At 44.2% G+C, this 22,069-nt stretch overlaps 1 protein-coding gene and 2 non-coding genes across 4 annotated transcripts in view; all 3 read left to right on the forward strand.

Moving 5' to 3' along the window:
- PTCD3 (pentatricopeptide repeat domain 3) overlaps positions 1–22,053 on the forward strand; it is a 36,865-nt gene extending 14,812 nt beyond the window's left edge. For both annotated transcript variants that reach the window (XM_032771553.2, XM_075066655.1), the window contains 11 exons: positions 1,925–1,975; positions 2,974–3,048; positions 6,460–6,488; positions 7,113–7,219; positions 13,008–13,086; positions 13,183–13,273; positions 13,844–13,929; positions 15,020–15,168; positions 16,056–16,097; positions 18,189–18,347; positions 19,782–22,053. In XM_032771553.2, the coding sequence (XP_032627444.1) occupies positions 1,925–1,975; positions 2,974–3,048; positions 6,460–6,488; positions 7,113–7,219; positions 13,008–13,086; positions 13,183–13,273; positions 13,844–13,929; positions 15,020–15,168; positions 16,056–16,097; positions 18,189–18,347; positions 19,782–19,833 (920 nt within the window). In that variant the 3' untranslated portion in view covers positions 19,834–22,053. The remainder of the gene's footprint in view (positions 1–1,924; positions 1,976–2,973; positions 3,049–6,459; positions 6,489–7,112; positions 7,220–13,007; positions 13,087–13,182; positions 13,274–13,843; positions 13,930–15,019; positions 15,169–16,055; positions 16,098–18,188; positions 18,348–19,781) is intronic.
- LOC116819645 (small nucleolar RNA SNORD94) lies at positions 4,473–4,605 on the forward strand. Its single transcript, XR_004372446.1, has one exon. It is a non-coding gene; the product is annotated as a small nucleolar RNA SNORD94 (small nucleolar RNA).
- On the forward strand, positions 13,605–13,736 carry LOC116819643 (small nucleolar RNA SNORD94). The gene has a single exon (XR_004372444.1). It is a non-coding gene; the product is annotated as a small nucleolar RNA SNORD94 (small nucleolar RNA).
- Positions 22,054–22,069: the final 16 nt, after the last annotated feature.

Below are 22,069 nucleotides of genomic sequence, written 5' to 3' on the forward strand. Positions count from 1 at the left end.
TGGTGCACTGTGGGATACCGCCTGGAGGCCAATACCGTCGATTTGCAGCCACATTAACCCTAATCTGACATGGCAATAGCTATTTCAGCGCTACTCCTCTTGTCAGGGAGGAGTACAGAAACCGGTTTTAAGAGCCCTTTCTAGCGATATAAAGGGCCTCGTTGTATGGATGGGTGCAGGGTTAAATTGAGTTAACGCTGCTAAAGTTGGTTTAAACGCGTAGTGTAGACCAGGCCTTTGTGACATGTGCCAGGAATACTACTTTGCATGTTTTAAACCAAGGGCCTCAGTTCTGCAATCTTTGATGCCTATCAGAGTTTGGGGCTTGTAAAGATCGCAGGATCAAGCCTGATGTTGGTTCAGGCAAGTGTCATTTGTATATAAACAAATTAGTTGACATTTGCACCACTCTGAAACCGATATAATACAGTTATCCATAATTATTAGTTAGTCTAAGTTTTTCAGAGCAAGAACTTTCTCTTGCTATGTGTTTGTACAGTGCCTGGGTTCTGATCTAAACTGGGGCCGTAAGATGCTACTATAATATAAGTAATATGAAATAGAGCATACAGTTTTCAAATCTTTGCAGAAGTTCCTGCAGTTCAGATTTTAATGCCTCTTGGTTTGCTTATAAACTAACTTGTAAAAATAATGCAGACAAACAAGAACTAATGCTGTACCAATGTGATTTGATAGAAAAGGAGGTCTTGTTAAACAAATCTGCTGCTTTTTCTTTCCTTCTTTTTTTTTAATGAGATTCACTTAGCCAGGGCTGGCTCTAGCTTTTTTTACCACCTCAAGCACGGCAGTCAAGCAGCTTTTGGTGGCTTGCCTGTGGGAGGTCCGCCGGTCCTGTGGATTCGGCGTACCCACCGCTGAATTGCCGCCGAATCTGCAGGACCAGCGGACCTCCCTCAGGCAAGCTGGTGGACCTCATAGACTTTAAGGTCAGAAGGGACCATTATGATCATCTAGTCTGACCTCCTGCAGGCATGCCGCCGAAGGCTGCCTGACTGCAGCCCTTGCAGGGACTTAGCAGGGCGCCTCCCCATGGCTTGCTGCCCCAGGCATGCGCTCGTAGCGCTGGTACCTGGAGTCACCACTGCGCTAAGCATTTGAAAAAGGGTGCTGGGAAAAAGCTACAGGACTGACTTGAGGACTGGAAAATCCTGTTTCCCAGTGAGACTTAAACTAAATAGATTAAGCTTATCTAAGAAAAGGTTCAGAGGTGACATGTTCATGGTCTAAGTGCCTGTGTGGGAAGAAGATAACTGATAACTGGCATGTAAATCTAGCAGAAAAAGGCAAAATGATATAGATTTGATCAAAGCTGAAGCTAGATGCACCTTATTTCTAGTTTGAATGTATGCTCAACAGTGAGGGTAAATAGTCATTAACAGTTTTTCCAGAGATGTGGAGTCTGTATCCCATGAAGTCTTTAAAACAAGATTGGTGTCTTTCTAAAAGAAATGCTCTATTTTAACCAGAAGTTGTGGGCTTGATGCAGGAATTACTGACTGAAAGAGATCAGACTAGATGAGTAGTGGATCCCTTCAGGTCTTAATCTATGAATAATTGTACATCTGTAATGTGTAACATAGGATTCCATGTGTGATGGGAGTAATCAAATAGATTATTAACTTTACAAGTTCTACATGTGGCTTCTTTTACTCCAGTGATTTAAGAGGTAAAATAATATGGTTAATGTCCTCTCTGGGGCCATGGTAGATTGATTGATTTATTTTTTTTCAGTCTCTGAGAAATGTTTGCTATTAATAAATCTTTAGCAGATATACAGGTATTAATAGACAACATATAAAATTTCTTTATGCCGTGTCTCTTTGCTGTTACTTTAGAGTTCCCTTGTAAAGCTTTGCCTCCTTCATTTACCAGGCTCACCTCAGTGTCTTTTTGTACATTGCAGAACCCAGCCTTGCAACATTTGAACATCTCCTTGGTATATTTTGTAAATTTGGTACGTACAATATAAACTTGCTCTGTGTCTTAGTTACGAATTGTTTTGAGTGCCTAAAAGTGGCTTGGATGAAAGCAGCAGTCTGATGGTTTGAAAATACCGTCACGCCATGCAGCTATCTTGCAAGGATCATGTGCATTGCCTCTCTGATTGCTGCGTTGCCCAAATAGCTCATTAGAAAAAGCTAAGGGGGCTCCTATCCTGTGTTAAGGAGGGGAGGCTTCTTCTCTCTGGCGAACTTTCTGTGGGGGCAGAAGAGATACTCTTTCCACCTGGAGATCAGCAAATAGATAATTGGGTTATGATCATGCGTTAGTCAGAAAAACTACACTTTTGCAAGCCCTAAACACAGCACTATACTGGACATAGGATAGGCTATGCAGAGGGATTCTGAATCCCCTGTACTCGGGAACAATGCTGTATATGGTACTCTGTGTAGCATGGGTGGGAGAAAGGCAGAGCTCTGACCTGTGGAATCCACCACCACATGGTCCACTAGCCAAAATCCCTGAGGGTGGGGTTGGAAGGATTGCAGTGGTCACTACTACAGTTCATAGGCTGTAATAAAGTTTGTAGGACAGCTGCACTGGTATCTGGTTGAGTGGGTTGGATTTTGTCTGCTCGTCTCATCAACCAGTGTGGCAAATCCCCTGCCCTTAAGGTCTGTGTGCTTGGCCTTTGGGTAGGGGTCTTGAATTGGTCTTTTAGGAAATGTCTACATTTCTGAAGCTGTCTTGTTGTGTTATGTAAATCCAATGTTAGCTGGGCAACTTTTTTAATTTTAAACAAAACTGCAGATGATTTGCTGGAGCAGCAAAACCATGGTGAGAGGAAGAAAAAAGAACTGTTAAGAACCTGAGCTGCCTTCAGAATCCCACCAACACCTGGTTCCATTTCCATGGTGCTTTTGTTAGACATACCTTGTCAATGAACTGTGTAACACAATGGAGATCTGATAATTGTACGTATGTTTTGTCATGCTGTCATATCTGCCCTAGGCTCAATGGAAGTCATCTATGAAGTGATGGATGAAATTGAAGGAAAGACTTTTGTTGCTCAGGATCCACACGATGGTAAGTAATTTGGTATATCTAACAACTTGCTCTCAATTCTGATAAACACAGGTGAGCTGTCCAGTGAACTGCAAATAAGTCCAGCAGGCATAGATAAATCAAGGGTATCCTGAGCTAGTAGCCTACTGATTTGTCTAAATATAGTGCAGTATTTGTTGATGGGGGTGGAGCACAAAACACCAGCTGTGCTCTTGAAGGTGCTCCACAGTACTGACACAGCATTTCCTTTCTTGTGGGACAGTATTGAGAGGAGCAAGCAGTGGAGCAGCACCGCACACTTCTGGAGAAGAAGGTCTGTTAGCATTTCCAGAAAGTCACTGCTTTTCTTGACATTAGATAGGTTTTGATTGGAGAACTGTGTGACTAGTATAAAATTGTATACAGTGAAGCCTAATGGAAAGCAGTACTTCAAACAGCTCTAGTCTGTAGTAGGCAAGGAGGGGCAAAGATTCAGAATGTCCCAGGTGTGTTGTTGCTATCGCTGTGCTGGGCAAATCTGATCAGTGAATGGAAATGTCAGATGGGCTGAACAAGTTGTTCTAAAATTAGATTTTGAAGCATATGCTGTAGAAAAGAAACTAGTACTTTACTATATTTGCCTCAACAAGTGTGTTTCTGACAAATGTGGATTGCTAGATGTTTAGTAGTCTACTTGGCTACTCTGCCAAAAACTTTCTTCACCCTTGAAAACAAATCTGCAAATCTGTCTGCCACATTTTCTACTCTTAGTCTTAGGGCTGATCTACCCTAGAAAACTAGATTGGCTCAGCTAGGTCACTCAGGGGTGTGAAAAATCCACATACCTGAGCAGCGTAGCAAAGCTGACCGAAGTCCCCATGTAGACTGTGCTAGGTTGATGGAAGAATTCTCAGGGAGGTGGATTACCTGCACCAGTGGGAGAACCCCTTCCATCAGCGTAGGCAGTGTCTACACTGAAGTACTACAGCAATGCAGCTGCAGTATGTTAAGTGTAGACAAGCCCTTAATGTTTTACATTAAAGAGTTGGCCCTTCTGCAGTGGTTTTTCACCCGACTCCCCACGCTACATCTGCTGTTTTTCAGCACAGCTCCTTATGTTGGTTGAAAGGAACTCACAGAATGACCCAGACAGATGCTTTTCTTGCTGGGATTGAGACCCTTCCATTCATGGTGTCCCAGGAACTATGGACCCAGAGTCTTATCCCAAACTGACTGCTGTGTGGCAGCCTAATGCGCTGTGGCTAGACCATAAGGATGGTCTTACTTTGCATTTAGACCTACTCAGTACACTCATTCATATCAGACATGATATAGACGAGTGAAATGCTAGGAATGATCACTGAAGGAAAAGGCCACGTAGCTGAACAAAAACTAGCACTTTTCTGACTCTTCCACGCTGCTCTTGATGTTTCTTTGGAATCACAAAAGAAATATCACATTTGAATAAGGCAATGATGATTGGCGCAGGGATAGAGACCTCAGCTGAATCATGGGAGCTGAATGTAAATGTTTCTCTGGCCTGCATGTAGTGGGGCATCTGAAAATATTTACATGAGACTTGTGCCTAGTCTGAGCTGCTTTAATTAAACTCTTAAAAAACCAACAACAAATAATTCTTACACTTCTCCAGTGCATAATATTTCTCAGCTTGTTTTTGGAGACTTCCAGCCATTCCTCTAAACTTAGCACTTCCACTAAAATGGAGTCTTGCCCCTTTGGAGTACATTGCAGTGTATATATTCACTCTTGCCTGTGTAAACCACGCAGCAATTTAAAATGTTCTCTGCGAGATCTTGACTTGGTATCCCAAAGGATTTGTAAGTTATAATGCAGGTAGCTGATGGATATTTTAAACATTTTAATAGCAGGATGGTACTTCTCTATCCTAAAAAGGCATCTTAACTTTTCAATGCCTTTCCACAGTGAGCCTAATACAACTCCCGAAGGCAGTTCAATTAGATTATTTCATCCATATTGCTGTCCACATATAGCCATGATTTCAGTCACTACTTGAATTTAGAGCACAAACTGGACACTCTTACATTAAACTTGTTTTTAAAAACTGCCAGGAAGACTTCTCCAGCCTATGCACAGATGGTCTGCACAGCTGTTGCTCTTCTCCATACTCCCTGACTGAATGGTTTTCCCCTCTCCAGTGGCTTCCCCATTTATCAAAGGTGGAAGGGAAGTGGTTTCCTTGCTACTTTAGGAGTCTGTTAGTGATGAAGAGTGGATAAGGATGTAGACAAAGGGGGAGGAGGCAACTGCTGTACATGCTCTAGTGCAGGAGGTTCTGAGGAAAAAAAAATTTGGTAGCCTCAGAGTGTGGCCACCAACTCTTGCTCATGGGCGCTATCTCACTTTTTCCTAAAATATTTTGGTTATCCTAAAGCTAATCAATACATATGAACATATACACATCCAAAGCATTGTAATTTATTTATTGCTAGCTAGTAAGTTTGTTGTGAAAAGTGATATTAACAAACATACAAGTATCACTTTTCACAGCAGACTTATCAGCCCTGGCAAGTCTGGGGACAAATTAAGCCCTGGATGGAGGGTTGTGGGAGGAAGTGGGGACCAGGGGAGATGGGGCTGAGGCAGGCAGTGAGGGGCTGGAGCCTGAAGCCCTGCAGCCAGAGGCTAAGGTCCAGGGATAGCCTGAAGCCATGTGGCCAGAGCTTGGGGCCTACCACTGCGCAGCCAGAGCCCAGGGCTGGAGCCTGAAGCCCCATGGACAGAACTTGCTGAAGCCCAAAGCCTGAGCCCTGCCACCCATGAGAAAGTGGGCAACTCGCTGGCTGCATGCTCCTACAGCATCGTGCCCCAGATGACTCCAGAGAGGGGCAGGGCCCAACCCCTGCTGTTGGCCCCCACATCGAGGAGCAACAGGGATGGGGAAGGGGCTCTAATTTGCCCTCCCCCACATCATAGCCCAGGAGGCTGTAGCCGCAAGAAAAACCCCTGGTGGCTGCATGCGGCCACGGTGGCTGCATTTGAAAAACGCTACTCTAGAGTGTACTCTAGGAAGGGGGAAGAAAGGAGTCTGGACAAGTGACTGCCTTTACACGTGTGTTCCTGCAGCCTCTACTGGAGGCTCTAGAGATGGGAAGCAGGTGGCTCTTCTTACTGACCTGAGTCTGAAAATACTGTCCTGAAGCAAACGTGTGACTGTAGCTTTCACAAAGCTGCCCTACTCCTGAATATGGAGTCCTCTGCAGAGATCTTTCTCCCAAAAGCTAGCTAGCTGAATGGATCTCTAGCCTGAGTCTAAAAGTATAGTACAGGAATCCCAGCTATTTTATCAAACTTAACTACAAAGTCTTCTGTATAACTGGAAAAGCCTCTTCCGCCTCATGTGGAAACCGTTAGAGAGGTGGTTAGTATTTCTCAAAACTGGACTTTAATGGACTGGGTTTTTTTTCCTTTCAGCCAATTTCTTTGTCAGTGCGATGCGAATAGTAAGTATTCATTGCTCATATTTAACCCTTTGAACAAGTTCCTCTATTTCATTGCCTTCCTGTAGGCTTTTAAATCTAGTTTAGAATTGCCTCTGGGTATTCCAGACCTACTGCACAGACTAGCTTCAACTATTTTCCTTCCTTGCTCGTTCAGTTCCACCAGCCTTGGCTGCCTCCAGTAGTCTTTCATTTCCCCACTGTTTCATTTGTACCTTCCAGTCTGAAATTCTCTTCCTCCCTTGTCAGTCCACTGAATCAGTAACCCATCTGCCTGTGGGCCATCATCCAGGAAACTTCCAGCATGCAACAGAGATAAAGGGATACTTTTGGGGGGGGCCAGTCCCACCTTATGTTTTCTGATCACTTCAACACTGTCCAAAACATCCTCACACACCCACTTGTTTAACTTGCCCTTAAGTGAAGCCAGCCAAAGTGATTCTTTGTCTTAGCTCAAGGAAACAGTTAATTGATCACTGCACTGAATTGCTTCTTCTCATCTTATCTTTAAACTTTCCTTTCACTATCAGCTGATTTGAATCTGTAAATAGCACTGATGCCAGGCATGAAAGGATGTGATGTAAGTGGTGTATCTGAGCAACTTAAATGTGCATTTGTTTATTGCAGTGCCACAGTCTTAAGGATGTTGAGCTCGCATATAGATTACATAAGGTACTGGAGACAGGAGACAACTGGAAACTTATAGGAGATGCACAGCAACAGTCTCTCTATTGGTAAGTCTGGTGCAGCTACATTTAGTACCATGAATGCATTAAGAACACTGTCCTCATTTTACTTAAACCAATATTTAATAAATTAGGATTTGAAAATTGAACTCTTCTTTCTGCAGAAGGAGACTTTCTTGAGCATCTGCTAGAATATAGATAACTTTTTAAGTCTCTCCTTTTGACTGGGAACGGGGATAGCTTACTTGTGGTTCTCATCTGATGGTAAAATGAAAGCGCTTTAAAATATACAGGAAGCTGATTAAGATCCATAACTACTAGCAGACTAAATGTGTAGAATAACTAATTTTGAAAGGACATCAGATTCAGTATTTTGAAATCACTTCCCCTAAACAGCCCCACTTACATTATAGGAAAATTAGTTCTGTCTTTTCACCCAGCACATTTTCTTGGCCAGAATAGAGGAAGGATAAAAACTGTTGGTGAGGCAGGGGCTCACTCTATCTTATGTCTGGCCTTTCCACTGTCTCAGTTTACCTTTGGGTTCTGCTCAAACCAGCACATGTGGTGGTCTTCACAATACCACTCCCCTTCTAGGTGTAGTTTGTTACCATAAAATAACATGCGTCAAACCTTCTAGCCTAGCCATGTTCTCTGGGATCCATTAGTCCTTTCAGTTTATAATAGGATTTAGCATCCATCTAGCCCTACCTCTCGGCTCAGAAGGCTTTCCAGTCCTTTACGAGGGCTTGGTTCAGTCTCCTGCAGCCCTCTCAGCTGAGGCTTCTGCTCCCTGCATGTCTCCAGCCCAGGCTTTGGACTCTGGAGAGAGTTTCTTCTCTACTACTCCGCCATCCTCACAGGCTAAGTGAAAGTTCAGGCTTATATACTTTGTCTGATCATGTGACTGCCACCCGCCCCTCTAAACCCCACAAAGGACTGTCGTTCTTCATGTCCTTCAGGGAACCACGTGTCCCAGCATGCCTTCTCTTTAAAGGGGATTAGCCTTGGAATAGGGTTGGCTGGCCCCAGGCCCCCTGCTTCTACTCCTAAAGGGATAAAGATTTCATCCTGTTACACTTAGTGTTGTGCAGGCCTAACAGTAGCATCTAAAATATGCATATCCATAGGTTCTCAGGCATCATGCTCATTTAGCATAATAGGAAATGTCTGGAGAGATGGTGAGGTGACCTGAAAAAAAGCCCATTGGAAGGATAGGGTTAAAGAAGCACCAAGAAAGGAAATCTGTATTGGAATCAATATCCCGAAGTCCCGAAGACACTGTTAGTGTAATAGGATGGATAGGATCTTTCTTAGTTTGTAGTTTAAGTCAAAGGAGACAACTGGATTTAGATGATAAGCCGGCTCAGTCATTGCATCAGGTCAGGGACTTGATTAGACGAGATGCTTCTCTTTGTGGCTCTAGGACAGTCTGTTTAGTAAAGCAAAAGTGAAATAGTTTCTTGGCTAATCACCCAGCTCACAAAAATATCCTGTTACTAGCCTTAGAAATTCATAGAATCATAGAATCAAAAGGTTGGAAGGGACCTCACGAGGTCATCTAGTCCAACCCCCTGCTAAAGGCAGGACCATTTTCCCTAAAAAATAATCCAGCCCAGGGTGCAGTCTAGCCGATCTTTAAATAGCTCTAGGAAGATGGAGATTCTATCACCTCCTAGGTAACCATTCCAATACTTCACCAGCTCCCTAGTCAGAAAGTTGTTTTTCTAATATCCCAGCTCGACTTCCGCAGCTTGCACTGTCAAACCATTGCTCCTTTCTGTCCTCGTCACCACTGAGAACAGCCTACTCCTCCTCCTTGGAGCATCCCTCAGTAGTTTGAAGTTGCTATCAAATCCCCCCTTAGTCTTTCTTCTGCAGGCTAATAGCCAGTCCTTCGAGTCTGCTTTCATAAAGTCATGTGCCTCTAGTCCTTAATCATTTGGTTGCCCTCCGCTTGACGTCTCTCATTGCTCCGTCCTTTTGTTAGTGTTGGGCCAAAACGGACACAATATGGCAGATGCGTCCTCACCGTGCGAATGAGGGGAATATCCACATCCCTTTCTGATTGAGCAACACTCTACTAATACAGCCAGTTGCTATTGCCTTTTTGCACAAGAGCACACTGTAGGCTTCATGTTCAACTTTCAATCTAACGTACCCAAGGATCTTTCTCACGACTGCTACTAAGCAACAGTCCCAAGCCTTAGCAGTGCAGTGGTTTTCTGTCCTAATGCGGACTTTGCACTCTGTCCTTGTTGAACTCATGAGGTTCTTGTGGCCCATCGTCTCAGTTTGTTTAGTCGCCCGTGTCTATCCTCCCTCCACGGTGTCACCCTCCCCCAATTGGTGTCATCTCAAATTACTTAATGTGCAAGCTGTATACCATCATCAAGATCATTTAGAACATGGAATAGAATGGCCTAAGCAGACCCTGGGCACACCACTTGTTAACTGGTTGCAACTAGAGAGTGTGCATTGAAACTACCCGCTGAGCCGTTGATTGCAACCATTTTTATATTCACAGTCCAGATCACGCCAACCAACCCATACTTCTGTTTGCTTGCATGAGAATGCTTTTTTCCCTTATGAAACTCGTCAAAAGCCTTACTAAAGTCAGGTATACCAACATCACACTTTGCCCCTCCACAAGTCCAGTCATTCTCATGTAGTAAGCAATCAGTTGGTCAGGCATGTTTACCCTTGCGTGGATCCATGACTGACTGCTTCGGATCACTTGTTTCCTTCTAGTGTTCAGGTGTTCCTTCAGCACTGCTCCATGATTTTTCCGGGATGAGTGTGAGACGATTCGGTCGTTAGTTCCTTGGATCTCCCTTTCCCTTTTCTAACAAGATAGTACTACTATTTGCTTTCTTCCAGCTCCTTCTGGGACCTCTCCTGTTCGCATGAATTTTTCAAAGTTAATGGTCGAAGTCTCGCATCAACATCAGCGTCACTCCTCAGCGACCCCTCGGATGCAGTTCGTCCGTCCCATAGACTTGTTGCACGTTACGTCTTTAAGTAGTCCCTAACCTGACCCTCTATCACAGTGGGCTTGCCTCTCTCTTCCTTCGCTTCCCAGTGTAGTAAGCCTGGGAGTTGTCTGCCAGTAAGACTTTGAAGTGAAGAGGACTGAAGTTACTTCAGCTTTTCCTATCTTCGCCACAACTAGGTACTCTGCCTATTGAGTAAGGGACCTACAACCATCCTAGTCCTCTTGTTGCTTACATACGATTGTAAACCCCTTCCGTATTATCCCTTCACATCTCTTGCTAGTTTCTGAACTCAATTGCCCTTGGCCTGATGGATCTCATCCTGAGGCCGAGCCATATCTTATATGCTTTCCAGTATCTGTCCAAGCTTCCATTTTTTGTAGCTTCCTTCTTTTGCTTCCGCTCACCGCTGAGGTTCGCCTTGTTTTAAGGCCGTGCCTGGGCACTTTCACGTTACTGTTCGTTCGTGCACATCGGTATGGTATTTTCCTGTGCTACTAGACTGTCTTTCAAAACTGCCCAAGCTATCTCGCCTGACACCCATCCCTTCACGTTCAGCTCCCAGGATCCTGCCATCATTTCTCTAAGGAGCCTTAAAATCCGGTTTTCTGAAATCCAAGGGTTTTGCGTTCTGCTTCTCTTTTTCTTCCTTTTGACCGGGGTCGAAATCATTCATGCCTGCAACTGCGCCAGGTTGCCGTTCACCCTTTACTCCGCCGATCAACTCTTCTTCGTTTTGTTGAGCATGAGTCGAGAGGCGCAAGGCCCCTCGTTGGTCTCCCCAGCATTTGACTACGAAGTTGTCCTCAGCGATCTCCAAAAAACTTCTTGGATTTGCTGTGCACTGCTGTAATTTCGTCTCCAGCAGATATCAGGATAATTGACAATCTCACATAGAACCAGGCTGTGATCTACAAACTTCTGCTAGTTGTCTGTAAAAAAGCTTCACTCCACCTCTTTCTTTCTGGTCTGGTGGTCGTGTAGCAGACACCCACCATAACATCCCCTTGTTGACATTCCTTCTAATTTTAACCCAAAGACTTTCAACTGGCTCATTTCCATTCGTAGTGGAGCTCTGAGCATTGTCATACAGCATATATGAATCATAGGGCAAAAATGTTTCTTGTGTTCACTTGTTCTGGTATATGTACCAATAGACAGTTCAACAAGTTTTAAAAGGGCAGGGTTTGGCTATTTTTTTACAAAGCGGATGCGTCCGCATGATCTTCCTGTCAGTGAATTTGGGGGAACACTTGGCGATGGGGTTGTTTACGCTATGTAGGAGGAGAAGGATGATTGTGTTACACTGCTCTTTGAACCTGCAATTCTATCTGGTGTTGGCACAAGTTCAATTTCATCCTTTCTATGTGAAATTATCTGGCAGATTAATGGAAGAATACTTAGAACTTAGGTATTTCAATAAAATAGAACTCGCACTGGTGAGACGCATCTGGAATATTGTGTCCGTTTTGGGCGCCACACTACAAAAGGACGGAGAATTGGAGAGGTCAAGCGGAGGGCAACAAAATGATTAGAGACTAGAGCATGCTTTATGAGAGAGCTGAAGGATGGCTTTATTTAGCCTGCCGAAGAGGAGACTCAAGGGGGGATTTGATAGCACCTTACTCTTGAGGTGATGCTCCAAGGAGGAGTAGGCTGTTCTCGTGGGGGGGTGGAGGACGACAAGAGCAATGGTTTGAAGTTGCAGCTGCGGAAGTCGAGGCTGGGATATTAGAAAAAACTTTCTGACTAGAGGTGGTGAAGTATTGGAATGGGTTACTAGGGAGGTGATAGAATCTCCATCTTTAGAGCTATTTAAAGTCGTGTAGACTGCACCCGGGCTGGATTAAACAGGTTACAAATAAAGCAGAAGTTGTAACATTCTTGCTAGAGATTGATACTTAACAGGCTGCAGTCCTTGTGTAAAGACCTGAAGAAGAGCTTTCCTTCTTGAAAGCTTGTCTCTTTCACCAACAGAAGTTGGTACAATAAAAGATTATCTCAGCTACCTTGTCTCTCTTGTCCTGGAACCAGCACAGCTACAAAAACACTGCAAACAATCCTTATCTAAAGTAGTCTCCTCTCACCTAAGTCTTTTCTGCAGTATTTCAGCCTATGTTGGTCGAGAGCCTGTTTTCATGAATGCAGCCACACTGCCTGGTTACCCGTTCGAGTGCAGGAGGGGTTCTGGTACCTCCAAATCCATTGTCTTTGTTCAGAGTCAGATGACTCCCTGAGGTGCTCTCCCGTGTTGAGTTCACCTCTCCTTCTCTCTGCTCAACAATCTGTTATTCCTGTTGACTTTTCATGCAAATAGGGTTTGCTTTGTGTTGGCTTAATTTCCATCAGAGACAGGGTGAATAGGTGATTCCGCGTCCCTTTATCTGACAAAACCAGCTTGTCAACCCTGCCTAGGACACAGATTCTAAACATATTTTCACTATATACATACAGCTTCTTAAATTTCACCTGTACATACATCACTCAATGATTAGGAGGATCGGTATGACACAAGCTTCCATTAGAGACCTCACAACCCTTTCTGGGTAAATACTATGAGAGCACTGTGTTAGGTGTAGTGAGTTTGTCAGGCCTGATAGGTGTTGCTGTTACAGAACAGTGAACACTTTGCTAGATGGCATTGAAGGTTCTTAGGGTCACACCTACCAAAAACTTTGCTTCTTCAAAGCTGATTGTGTTTAATGTCCAATTTATTGCTAGTCATGGAAATGTTAGTTCATTCAGATCTGATCATTGCTATTTACAGGTCCTCCGTCTATCCATTTCAGCCAGTCTAGTTACTACTGAGTTCTGACAGCCTGCATTTTTTCCCTTTTCTGCAGTGCAAGGTTCTTTACTCTGGTGTGTATGATGGAAGAGCTCGATGTCATATTGAAGTGGTATAAAGAACTGGTCCCTTCGGTAAGATGGTATTTCCATGTATTTGGGCAGCTTATGATATAGATCTGGAAGAACAAGGCAATCATACCAGGCTAAACTGCTATCTCTGTTCATCAGCTCTTCTACCCAAATGTTCAAGTAATGTGGGATCTCCTTCAGGCATTGGACACAGCCAACCATTTGGAAATGGTCCCTCAGTTTTGGAAAGGTTAGTGGTAGCTTGGTTTCTTGGTTGCCTGTGGTAACCTAAGGCTTGCCCATACAGCTCACCTGATAACAGGGTAAGGCAGCATACTAGTCATTGGAGAGCCACTTAAACGCCTCCATGGTGAGAGCCACAAACTATTGCAGTACAATATCATGATGCTGTGATGTTTGTCCTGCTTGGATCTTCAGAACACAGGTTCACAGCCATGATTGCCTCGCAATGCAACATCAGGATTTCTTAGGATGGTGGTTAAAGGGAGAGTGGACAACAGAGGTTGTACAACTTGTGGAACTATTCATTGAAGGGGAAAATACATGGCTCTCCCTTTAAATCAGCAATGATGATTGGCGCAGGGGTACAGACCTCAGCTGTATTATGGGAGCTGAATGTAAATGTTTTTGTCCTGCATGTGGTGGGAAAAGTGAGAACATTTACATGAGAGTGGTGCCTACATCTGAGCTGCTCCTTATATGTACTATTAAAAATTATCCTGCTTGCTCCTTGAAAGGGAAGGTTGGGTGTCCGATGCAGTAATGGCTCCATTGTTAACAACTCTCTTTCTTCAATCAGAGATCAAACAGCTTGGGCTTAGCAACAGACCCGAACTGTTGGAGGAGGTGTTGGCTCTGATGGCCAGGGAGATACACTCTCAGGAGGTGAGGCTCATGAAGTGATCAGTGAGGGTGAAAGTGTCACCCTGACTTTACTGTCCAGTGGCTGGGGGATAACACCAAGTTCAAAGTATCAGAGTAACTACAACCATCATGTAGAGATAATCCTCAATTTCCATTCACTGCATGGAGATCACAAATAACACTAGCCTCTATATTTAGATTAATCTAAAGTTCCTATTAAGGGTTCTAGGCACCTTTTATTAATTTGAGGTTTCACTCTATGGCAGATAAGCTCAGCATCCTCCCCAAACACGCTTCAGCTTTCAACATGCGTCTCCATCCTCAAAAAGGTGGGCTTTGCAGATGCCCTGACAATCAGTACATTCGACCTGTTGGGAACCAGAGTGGGAGAGGGGAGTGAATTCCAATACAGCCCTGCCAGCAACTCCATTCTCTTCTAAATGGAGAGAGGTTCAGGCTCTAAATCTGACCGTGCACAAAGAATAGATCTCTCCCTCCTAGAATTAAATTGGCCTCTATCTAGGTTTGTCATCTCTGAATTTGTAGAGTTGAGCAGCCAAATTCCACCCTCTTGGTATAATTCCATTGATTTCAGTGGAGTTAACCAGAAATGAACTTGACTTAGGATGACTCAGAAATCGTAAGATCAAGGAATCTACAGACTATGTACATCTGACTTACTGAGAGAAGCTGTTTTTCACTGGGGGAGACAGATGACATTTAGCTCCATAACTCTCACTGATGTTCAAGGAGAATGAGATGCATAACAGACATTTGTGCCTCTTGAAAATCTCCTCCATTGAGATTATTTTAAAAAAATGTGCAAATGTAGATGCTCATAACATGGCTGGCCTCAGTGGTTTAATGTGAAGCAGCTTGCTGCAGCTTCCTGAACATCACCTGGTAGTATTCCCCTTTCTTGCCTTAATATACAGTGACTTACAGTTGCAGTGGTGCTTAAAAATCGTCCAGTTGAGAGCTGTCTGGTGGAGCTGTCTTCCTACAAAAGAGATATTTTCTGAGGCTGAAAGTGTGGTAGACAATTCACTGGTAAACAAGATGCCCCACAAGTTACATGTGTTTGGGTGCTAATAGAGTAATCTCTTCACAGACTCAGATGTCATTTGCCAACTGTGCTGCAGATATCAAATCTATTTTTGAAACTCAAGAGAGGAACCAGGTCCCCTTAGAGTGGACAGCGAGTGCTCTGGGTAACATTGCCATACTGTTCTCGAGGGTGGGGAGAATCCAAGAAGCCTGGTAAGTGTGGGGCTGCTATGAATTCTTGTCCTGCTTGCATCCTTGATATCTCCAGTTCAGAGTTTAATCACAGACTGTATGTGCAGATGCTTTTAAGCTCTAAATGGAAAAAACTTGCAAAATTCTGGTATTTTTACTTGACATTTGTCTCCTCTTTGGTGCTGACTGGTTCAAGGTTACAGTCTTCCACTCAATAAGATGATCTGAAAGTAAATACAGTAGCTGGCATAGGAAATATCCTACTCACTTGTATGCAAAATGCTTTATGCTGCCAGATGTCTTGTAAATGCACCAAAGAAACTAGAGTCTATGAGCATTTTATTTTATTTTGGAGACTTCTAACTTTGCCATAATACAGAGGTTCAGTTCAAAATAATGTTGTTGCTTCAAATGTCCAGTCCTTAATTTTGGGGTCTGATCCAACTCCCATTAAAATAAAATCTCCCATTGATTCACTTGGATCAATACATTTGGGAAAAGACCAGGAGGTGGGTGCTGTTATATAAAGTTGTATATTTACATCTGTTTGAACATTTTTAAAGCGAATGGGTTTTTTTAAGTGCACACTCAGCATATATGCTTGCAGTGACATTTTTCTTAGTATATTGAAGACTAAGGCAGACATAAATTAATCACTCATTTTAGTCTGCAGATAAAATCAGTGAATATTTCAAAATGTGTGTACCAAAGACACTCCTTCCTTAATGAATATTTTCCGCATATTGGTGGAAGAGCAGACCATATTGAAGGGTCTATTCCAAACTGTGGTGAAGGCGGGTCTCATTAAAGACCCTTTACTGGTGTTCCAAGCAGACATTTATCTTAGAATGAGACTGATATTATAACCTCAGTTTTTTTTTTGTTTTTTTTAATTCATCTTCAAACAGGAACATGCTGGAGCTTTTCAAAAGAACCAATAGAGTCCCCAGGTGAGTTCATTTAGTGGTCTGACTTCAGGTAGCAAATCTCACAAGTTACTTTGGTTGAGGTCTTGCATTGTGTTTCTAGGTGATGGTAGCAGTCTGTAGAGTGATTTCTCACACCTTCACTTCCTAAGAGAACTCCTGAGTTCAATACTTTTCATTCGGGTGTTGGCCTCCCTGGTGAGCAGGGAGGAGTTTCTTCATTCACGCAATGTAAAACCTATGCTGAGAGCTCTTTCTGCCCTCAGGACATGGTCAAGGGGCAGAGGCTGGGTTGAGTGAGATCCTTGAGACTTTAAAATTCTGATGCTGTGACTTTTTTTTCCCCACTTGTGTGAGACTCTTGAGATATGGGGTAATTGAATGGGCTCAACAGCTCAAAGTGTGTTGTCAAACAAGTCCAACAGCTCAGTGTGGGGCTAGATTAACTCTCCACTGGAGACCAGGAGCAGCTCCTCTGAGACTTCCCAACCAACATCCCCCTGAAGTGTCCCTATCATCCATTTGCCAGAAGCTGGGAATGTGGACATCAGGGGATGGATCACTTGATAAACTGCCCTGTTCTGTTCATTCCTCTGAAGCACCTGGCATTGGCCACCATGGGAATACAGAATACTGGGCTAGGTGAACCATTGGTCTGACCCAGAATGGCCATTCTTATGTTAAGATTGATGGTCTTAGATTTTAGCATACTTAGCATTTGAGCCTCTAGGAATAGCTGCTCCTGCTGGCCTGGAGTTCTTCAGATCACATCAAATCACACTAGCTCCTGAACTGATCAGGTTACAGTTGGTAAATGTTTGGTAGAGAATTCAAAATGAAACTGACCAGAGTGGGGGGGTTTAAGTACCTTTTGAAGCTCTAGAAAGACGCTTCACTTAAAAGTAGAAATTTTAACTCCTAAGAGAAACTAATGGGTTTAAACCAGGGTGATCTTTACCTCAGAAAATTATTCGGGTGTGTGCTGATACTGATAATGGGAGTCTGTGTTGGCCCTGGTGTCCTGGCCAAGCATCAGTTCTGGTAATTACAGCCAGCCTGCCTAGATACATTTGCAGTAGAATTAGGTGTTGTATTGGGAGGCACTGTTTGTGTGTTTAATTTCACGCACACGTCTCAAAGCACTTGCACTAGTGGAATCCCAAGCTGATGTGTGAAGTCAGAGCCCCAGCAGGAATCCATGCTGAGGGGAGGGAGGGGAATTCTGGAGTTTTCAGCATGGCTGTTAGTGCTCAGTGACCATCCGCTCTGAATGTGATGGGAGGGAAGCTTCTCCTTGAGAGCTGCCAGTAGAACAGGAAAAGGCTGCTTTGTTTTAAGTGGCCCAGCTGCAAACCCTTGTCCTACTCATCTCTCTGGTAGCTGCTTCAGACACTTCTCCCCAGCTCCTCTTCCCCATCTGTCAGCAACATGTCAAACCTCCAGCAGGAGAGGTGGGATTCTGGCCAGCCACCTGAAAGGCTCTGGCAGCTTTCCAGAAGTAGCAGAGCTGGAGCCTGCTATTCTGTGGCTCCCCAGCTTGTTGGGGGAGGCAGAGAAGGCAAATTCCCTGCCCCCTCCCCCCCTTTTCTCTTACAGGCAGCTCTCTACAAGAGGCTAGAGCTCTGCCTGTTAGAGCTGAGCCCTCTGAGCTCTGCCTCTGGTATCATTCCAGCAGGATGCTCAGACTCCTTGTCAGCCAGTAATGGGAGAGGGACTGACTGAGAACGATCTGTAAACAGGGCTCAAAAATAACACCATTTAGCCCTAAGCTCCTGTACCTCTGTCTCCACCACTGAGAGGTTGAGCCCAGTCGGGTGGGGGTTCTGCACATGTATAGTAATTTGTGCTCCTCAGTTAGGGAGGGCATTTTCAGAAGTGTTGGCCTAACTGCTTGTGTTTAAGGCAAAGCTAAAACTCCCACTGATTTCAGGGAGACCAATTACGCCCAAACTGAATGCTTCTGAAAATGTCCTAAGCATTGAAACTCAGCAAGTGAAGTTAATTACTGAGGGCTTGTGTGTGCTGTGGACACCCCATGCTGGAGCTCAGCAGATTCCTTCCCAACCCAGGCATTCTGGCTCTGCAGAGCATTCACTCTTTGCTTCTCACCTGCAGCGACAAGGTGATGAACGAGGTCTTGACCTGCACTAAACAAAGCAACACTCCACATCAGGCGGTTGAGCTAGTGAAGTTGGCTGCTGCCTTCAGTCTACCTACAACAGCAAAGCTTGCAAGGAGAGTGATAGAGGAGTTTGAACTGTCTGAAGAGCAGAAGTAAGATGGATTGTTTTATGTATTCCAAATCCACTGTCAGCAGTAACTAGGAAAATCTGTGTCCCTCTCTGCAAATGGCTTAGGGGAGAGTTGGCTTTCAGAACGCCACACGCAGCTTTGCTGTAACCCTCACTCCAGTCCTCCTCGCTTGCAGCAAACCTCAGTGTTAGTCCCAGGCTCTACTCCTGCCACTGCTAACTTAGCACCTTTCTTCACTAAGGTGATTAGATTTCAAGTTTTACTGAGTCTCCGGCCTGTGTGTAGTTATAAAAAAAAAACTTCATTTAAAAACAACAAAAATGCCCTTTTTCCCTGTTGCTGAGAGACGGATCCTCAAAACCAGGGGAAACTCAGAGATGTAGTGAAGCAGCATTTGATGGCACTTCGGGCACCTATAGCTGCAGATATACACCTTTGTGAGACTGTCTACATCTTCAGTTGCCTAAATGACTTCATAAAAATCTGGCCCTTTTGTGCGTAGTCAGAGTAAACACTCCCCCCACCCCCACCCCAAAAGGGGGGGGCTTATGTGAGTAGTGATTTTTTTTGGGTGCCCAGGGTGAGACCATCTTTAAAAGGAACTAATTTATCAAGTAGTGCTGAGCACCCAACCTCTGAACATCAAAACCCTGGATGGTGTCTAGTTGGGTACCCAAGCTACATCTGAAAATACATGTTGTCTTCTTTCAGCTCAGTGAATCGTAGAGATTACCAGTAGATAATGCTTTCAGTGGGCTTCGTGGACTTAGTTTCTTAAAAGCAAGACACTTAAAAAGCAACAATCTCTCTGAGACTTGTGTCTGAAAAAACTACTGGAGCAGCTAAAAATCAGTGTAACCTTTAGGACTCTGAAGGAAAGGAAACCATTACTCTGAAAGTTGCATTGCAGAACTGAAATTATTCTTGAAGCCCAATCTGGCCTGGCTCGTGTTCCAGCCTGCTGCTTCTGCTACAAAATGAGCTTTAGGAGTGGGTGGTCTCCTTCATTGCGCTCTGGAAGGGAGCTATCTAGCAGGGAGGAGTATGGATCTATGGAGGCATAGGGCTTGGCTACATTGGCACTTTACAGCGCTTGCAAACTTCACGCTCAGGGTGTGGAAAAACACCCCCCTGAGCGCTGCAAGATGCAGCCTGTAAAGGCGTCAGTGTAATCAGGGCGGCAGTGCTGTGGGCAGCAGTGGCTCCACGCTGCACATTACACCCGTATAGGAATGTTGGTTACAAGCAGCGCTGGGAGGCACTTTCCCAGCGCTGCGGCTCTGGGACTACACTCACACTTCAAAGCGCTGCCGGGGCGGCAGCGCTTGTGGAATTTCTAATGTTAGCCAAGGCCCATAGGTGGTGGCTGCATACTGTGCACTGAACTGTCCGTTTCTGTAATGGTGTCACAAGTGGTTTCCAACCATGTATTAAATTGAACCTTTTCCTCCTCAGGAAGACTCTGGAAGATGCTGATCCCCAAAGCAGTGACAGCGACAGTGACTAGGAGCTGTTTCACTAGCTTTCCCTGTGAAACAAAGAATGGGAGTAGTTTCTCACTACTATGGCCTGCGTGGGCTGCTTTGGAAAGCTGCACTCGATTTCACCTCTCTCCTTCCATTGGATGTGACAGACCAAAGGATGCTAGGAATAAGAGCCTTGTACTGTTCTGCTTGCAGCGATACCTCTCCTCCCACTGCTATCCTCAAACCAGCTAGGAGAGATGATGGAAGCTCCTCCCTGTTGAATGCTCCCCTAGTGACTTGTCCAGGGGTTAGAGACGAGACACATGGTTAAGGACTAGACCACATCTACATGAGCCTTACTGAGACAACTACCTGTTTTCTGTTGACTTAATCTGTGAATTTAAACAGCCTTAATGATTGTTTCACTGTCTTACATGAAACATTCTTACCAGCCCTGTGCAATCAGTCTGTTAAGTGTTGAAAGTTACTCTGCAGCACAATGGAGCTGATCAGTGAAGACTCCTCCAGGGGCTTGCTTATGGTACCTCTCCCCTCTTGGGTTCAGGAATGGGCTTGGGGGCCCAGAGGCCAGAGCTGTGACAGCTGCTCTACTGTGAGCCTCTAAGGCTCCAGCTACCCTGCAACTGGGGGAGGGGAGAGGGGGTGATTCTCCCTTTAAAATATACCTGGCTGCTGTACTCAGTGATGCTTCTACCCTCCAGCAGAGGCCTACGCTGACCTTGTCTTTTAGCATGCATAGGTAGTGCTGCCTTGAAAAGCTTGATCCTTCTCTTTAAATCATACCACTAGGATTATATTGTCCCCCATACACCCACACCGAAGGCTAGAGCTTAACTTCTGAGGCTCCACTCTGGGAAGAGGGAGTTTGTCAGCCTTCTCAGATTAATCTTTTCACTGAGGAGGATCACAGTTAAGTAATACGAAGAACCTCAAAGCCCAAATTAATCAATTCTTTTAATTGGTAAGCTTTTGATCACTTTCATAGCTACCAGCATAGTAAAGGTTAAGCTCAGCAGTACACACTTCATTCCTACACTAAAGCAGCCCTGATGTATCCACTACTGAGCATGCAGTAGTGGGAAAGGGGTTGAGTGCAGGATTAAGTGAGGTGTAAGAGTGCCACCTAAAAGGGAGTAGGGGAAGATGCACCTCATCTAAACACACAATGACAAGGAATGGGGATAAGAGGAAGACTGGGCAGGGCAGATACAGGAGTCACTGCCATCTTACACTTGGTTAGATTAAGCAGAATGAGGGCAGCTCCATTCATTCTTCCTTTTCCCCCACTGCCATATTTACTGCTAGACTAAACAAAAAATAGTGCAAGGAACAAGCCAGTTGTTTGCAGCTGTGTCTCAGCCCCTGAAAGGCATGGTGGCCTTCACATCCCTCCAACATTAGAATATAGCTAAAGTGTTGCAGTAGTAGCTTGCATTGCTACTGTATTATTCAGCCACTGCTCTTAGGTTTATGTAAGTCAGTGTAACTGGGATTTTCCTATAGGAGGACTGCTAGGCTCACAAAAGCCTTTCCAAATGGTTGATGCTGACAGTAAATAGCAACTTCTGTTGGTGAGAACTGAAATGCCAACATGAGGATGTGAATTGTGACAGTTGTAGATAGCTGTTCTGGGTAAATATCCCACTTCTGTGTGCTTTGATTTTAAAGCACTAGGCAAAGTTAACCATACAGAAATGTATAATAAAAACATGCCTGAAGTAAAGGGGAAAAACTAGTTTATATGGAATAAGGGTGAATAAAGACTTGAACAGGTCTACTTCACTGTCTTCCAGGTTGGAACTGAAATACAGAAAGTGTGTAAATCTGTTGTATGTGTTGTAAATAAATATATATAGCTTGGCAGGACACCTTGCATGATACTGATGAATGTGGTTGGTTCTAGGTAAGTTAGAGAGAGCTGATACATTCTACCGAGATTAACATTACACTTCAAACTGAAATACAAGAAGGAAAGTTCCTTCCTACTAATGAGCCCAGAACAGGGAGGCATTCAGGAAACCTAGCAAAATTTTCTTGTAAGTCTGAATGTCTGTTTTGTGTTTGATCCATACTTAGTATCTATCATAATAGAGACACAAGATGAGTTTTAATCCAGTATTTTTCAAGATGTTTTCTGGTTAAACCAATTGATTGATAATAACATCTGGAAGCTTCCTGTCTGAACTACAGACCATGCTGTTTAACAGACTGCTAAATTAAAGTATTTCCTTATACAGCAAGAGGTTGTGTTTTGAA

This window comes from Chelonoidis abingdonii, chromosome 5 (assembly GCF_003597395.2).
Source record: "Chelonoidis abingdonii isolate Lonesome George chromosome 5, CheloAbing_2.0, whole genome shotgun sequence".
NCBI lineage: Eukaryota > Metazoa > Chordata > Testudines > Testudinidae > Chelonoidis > Chelonoidis abingdonii.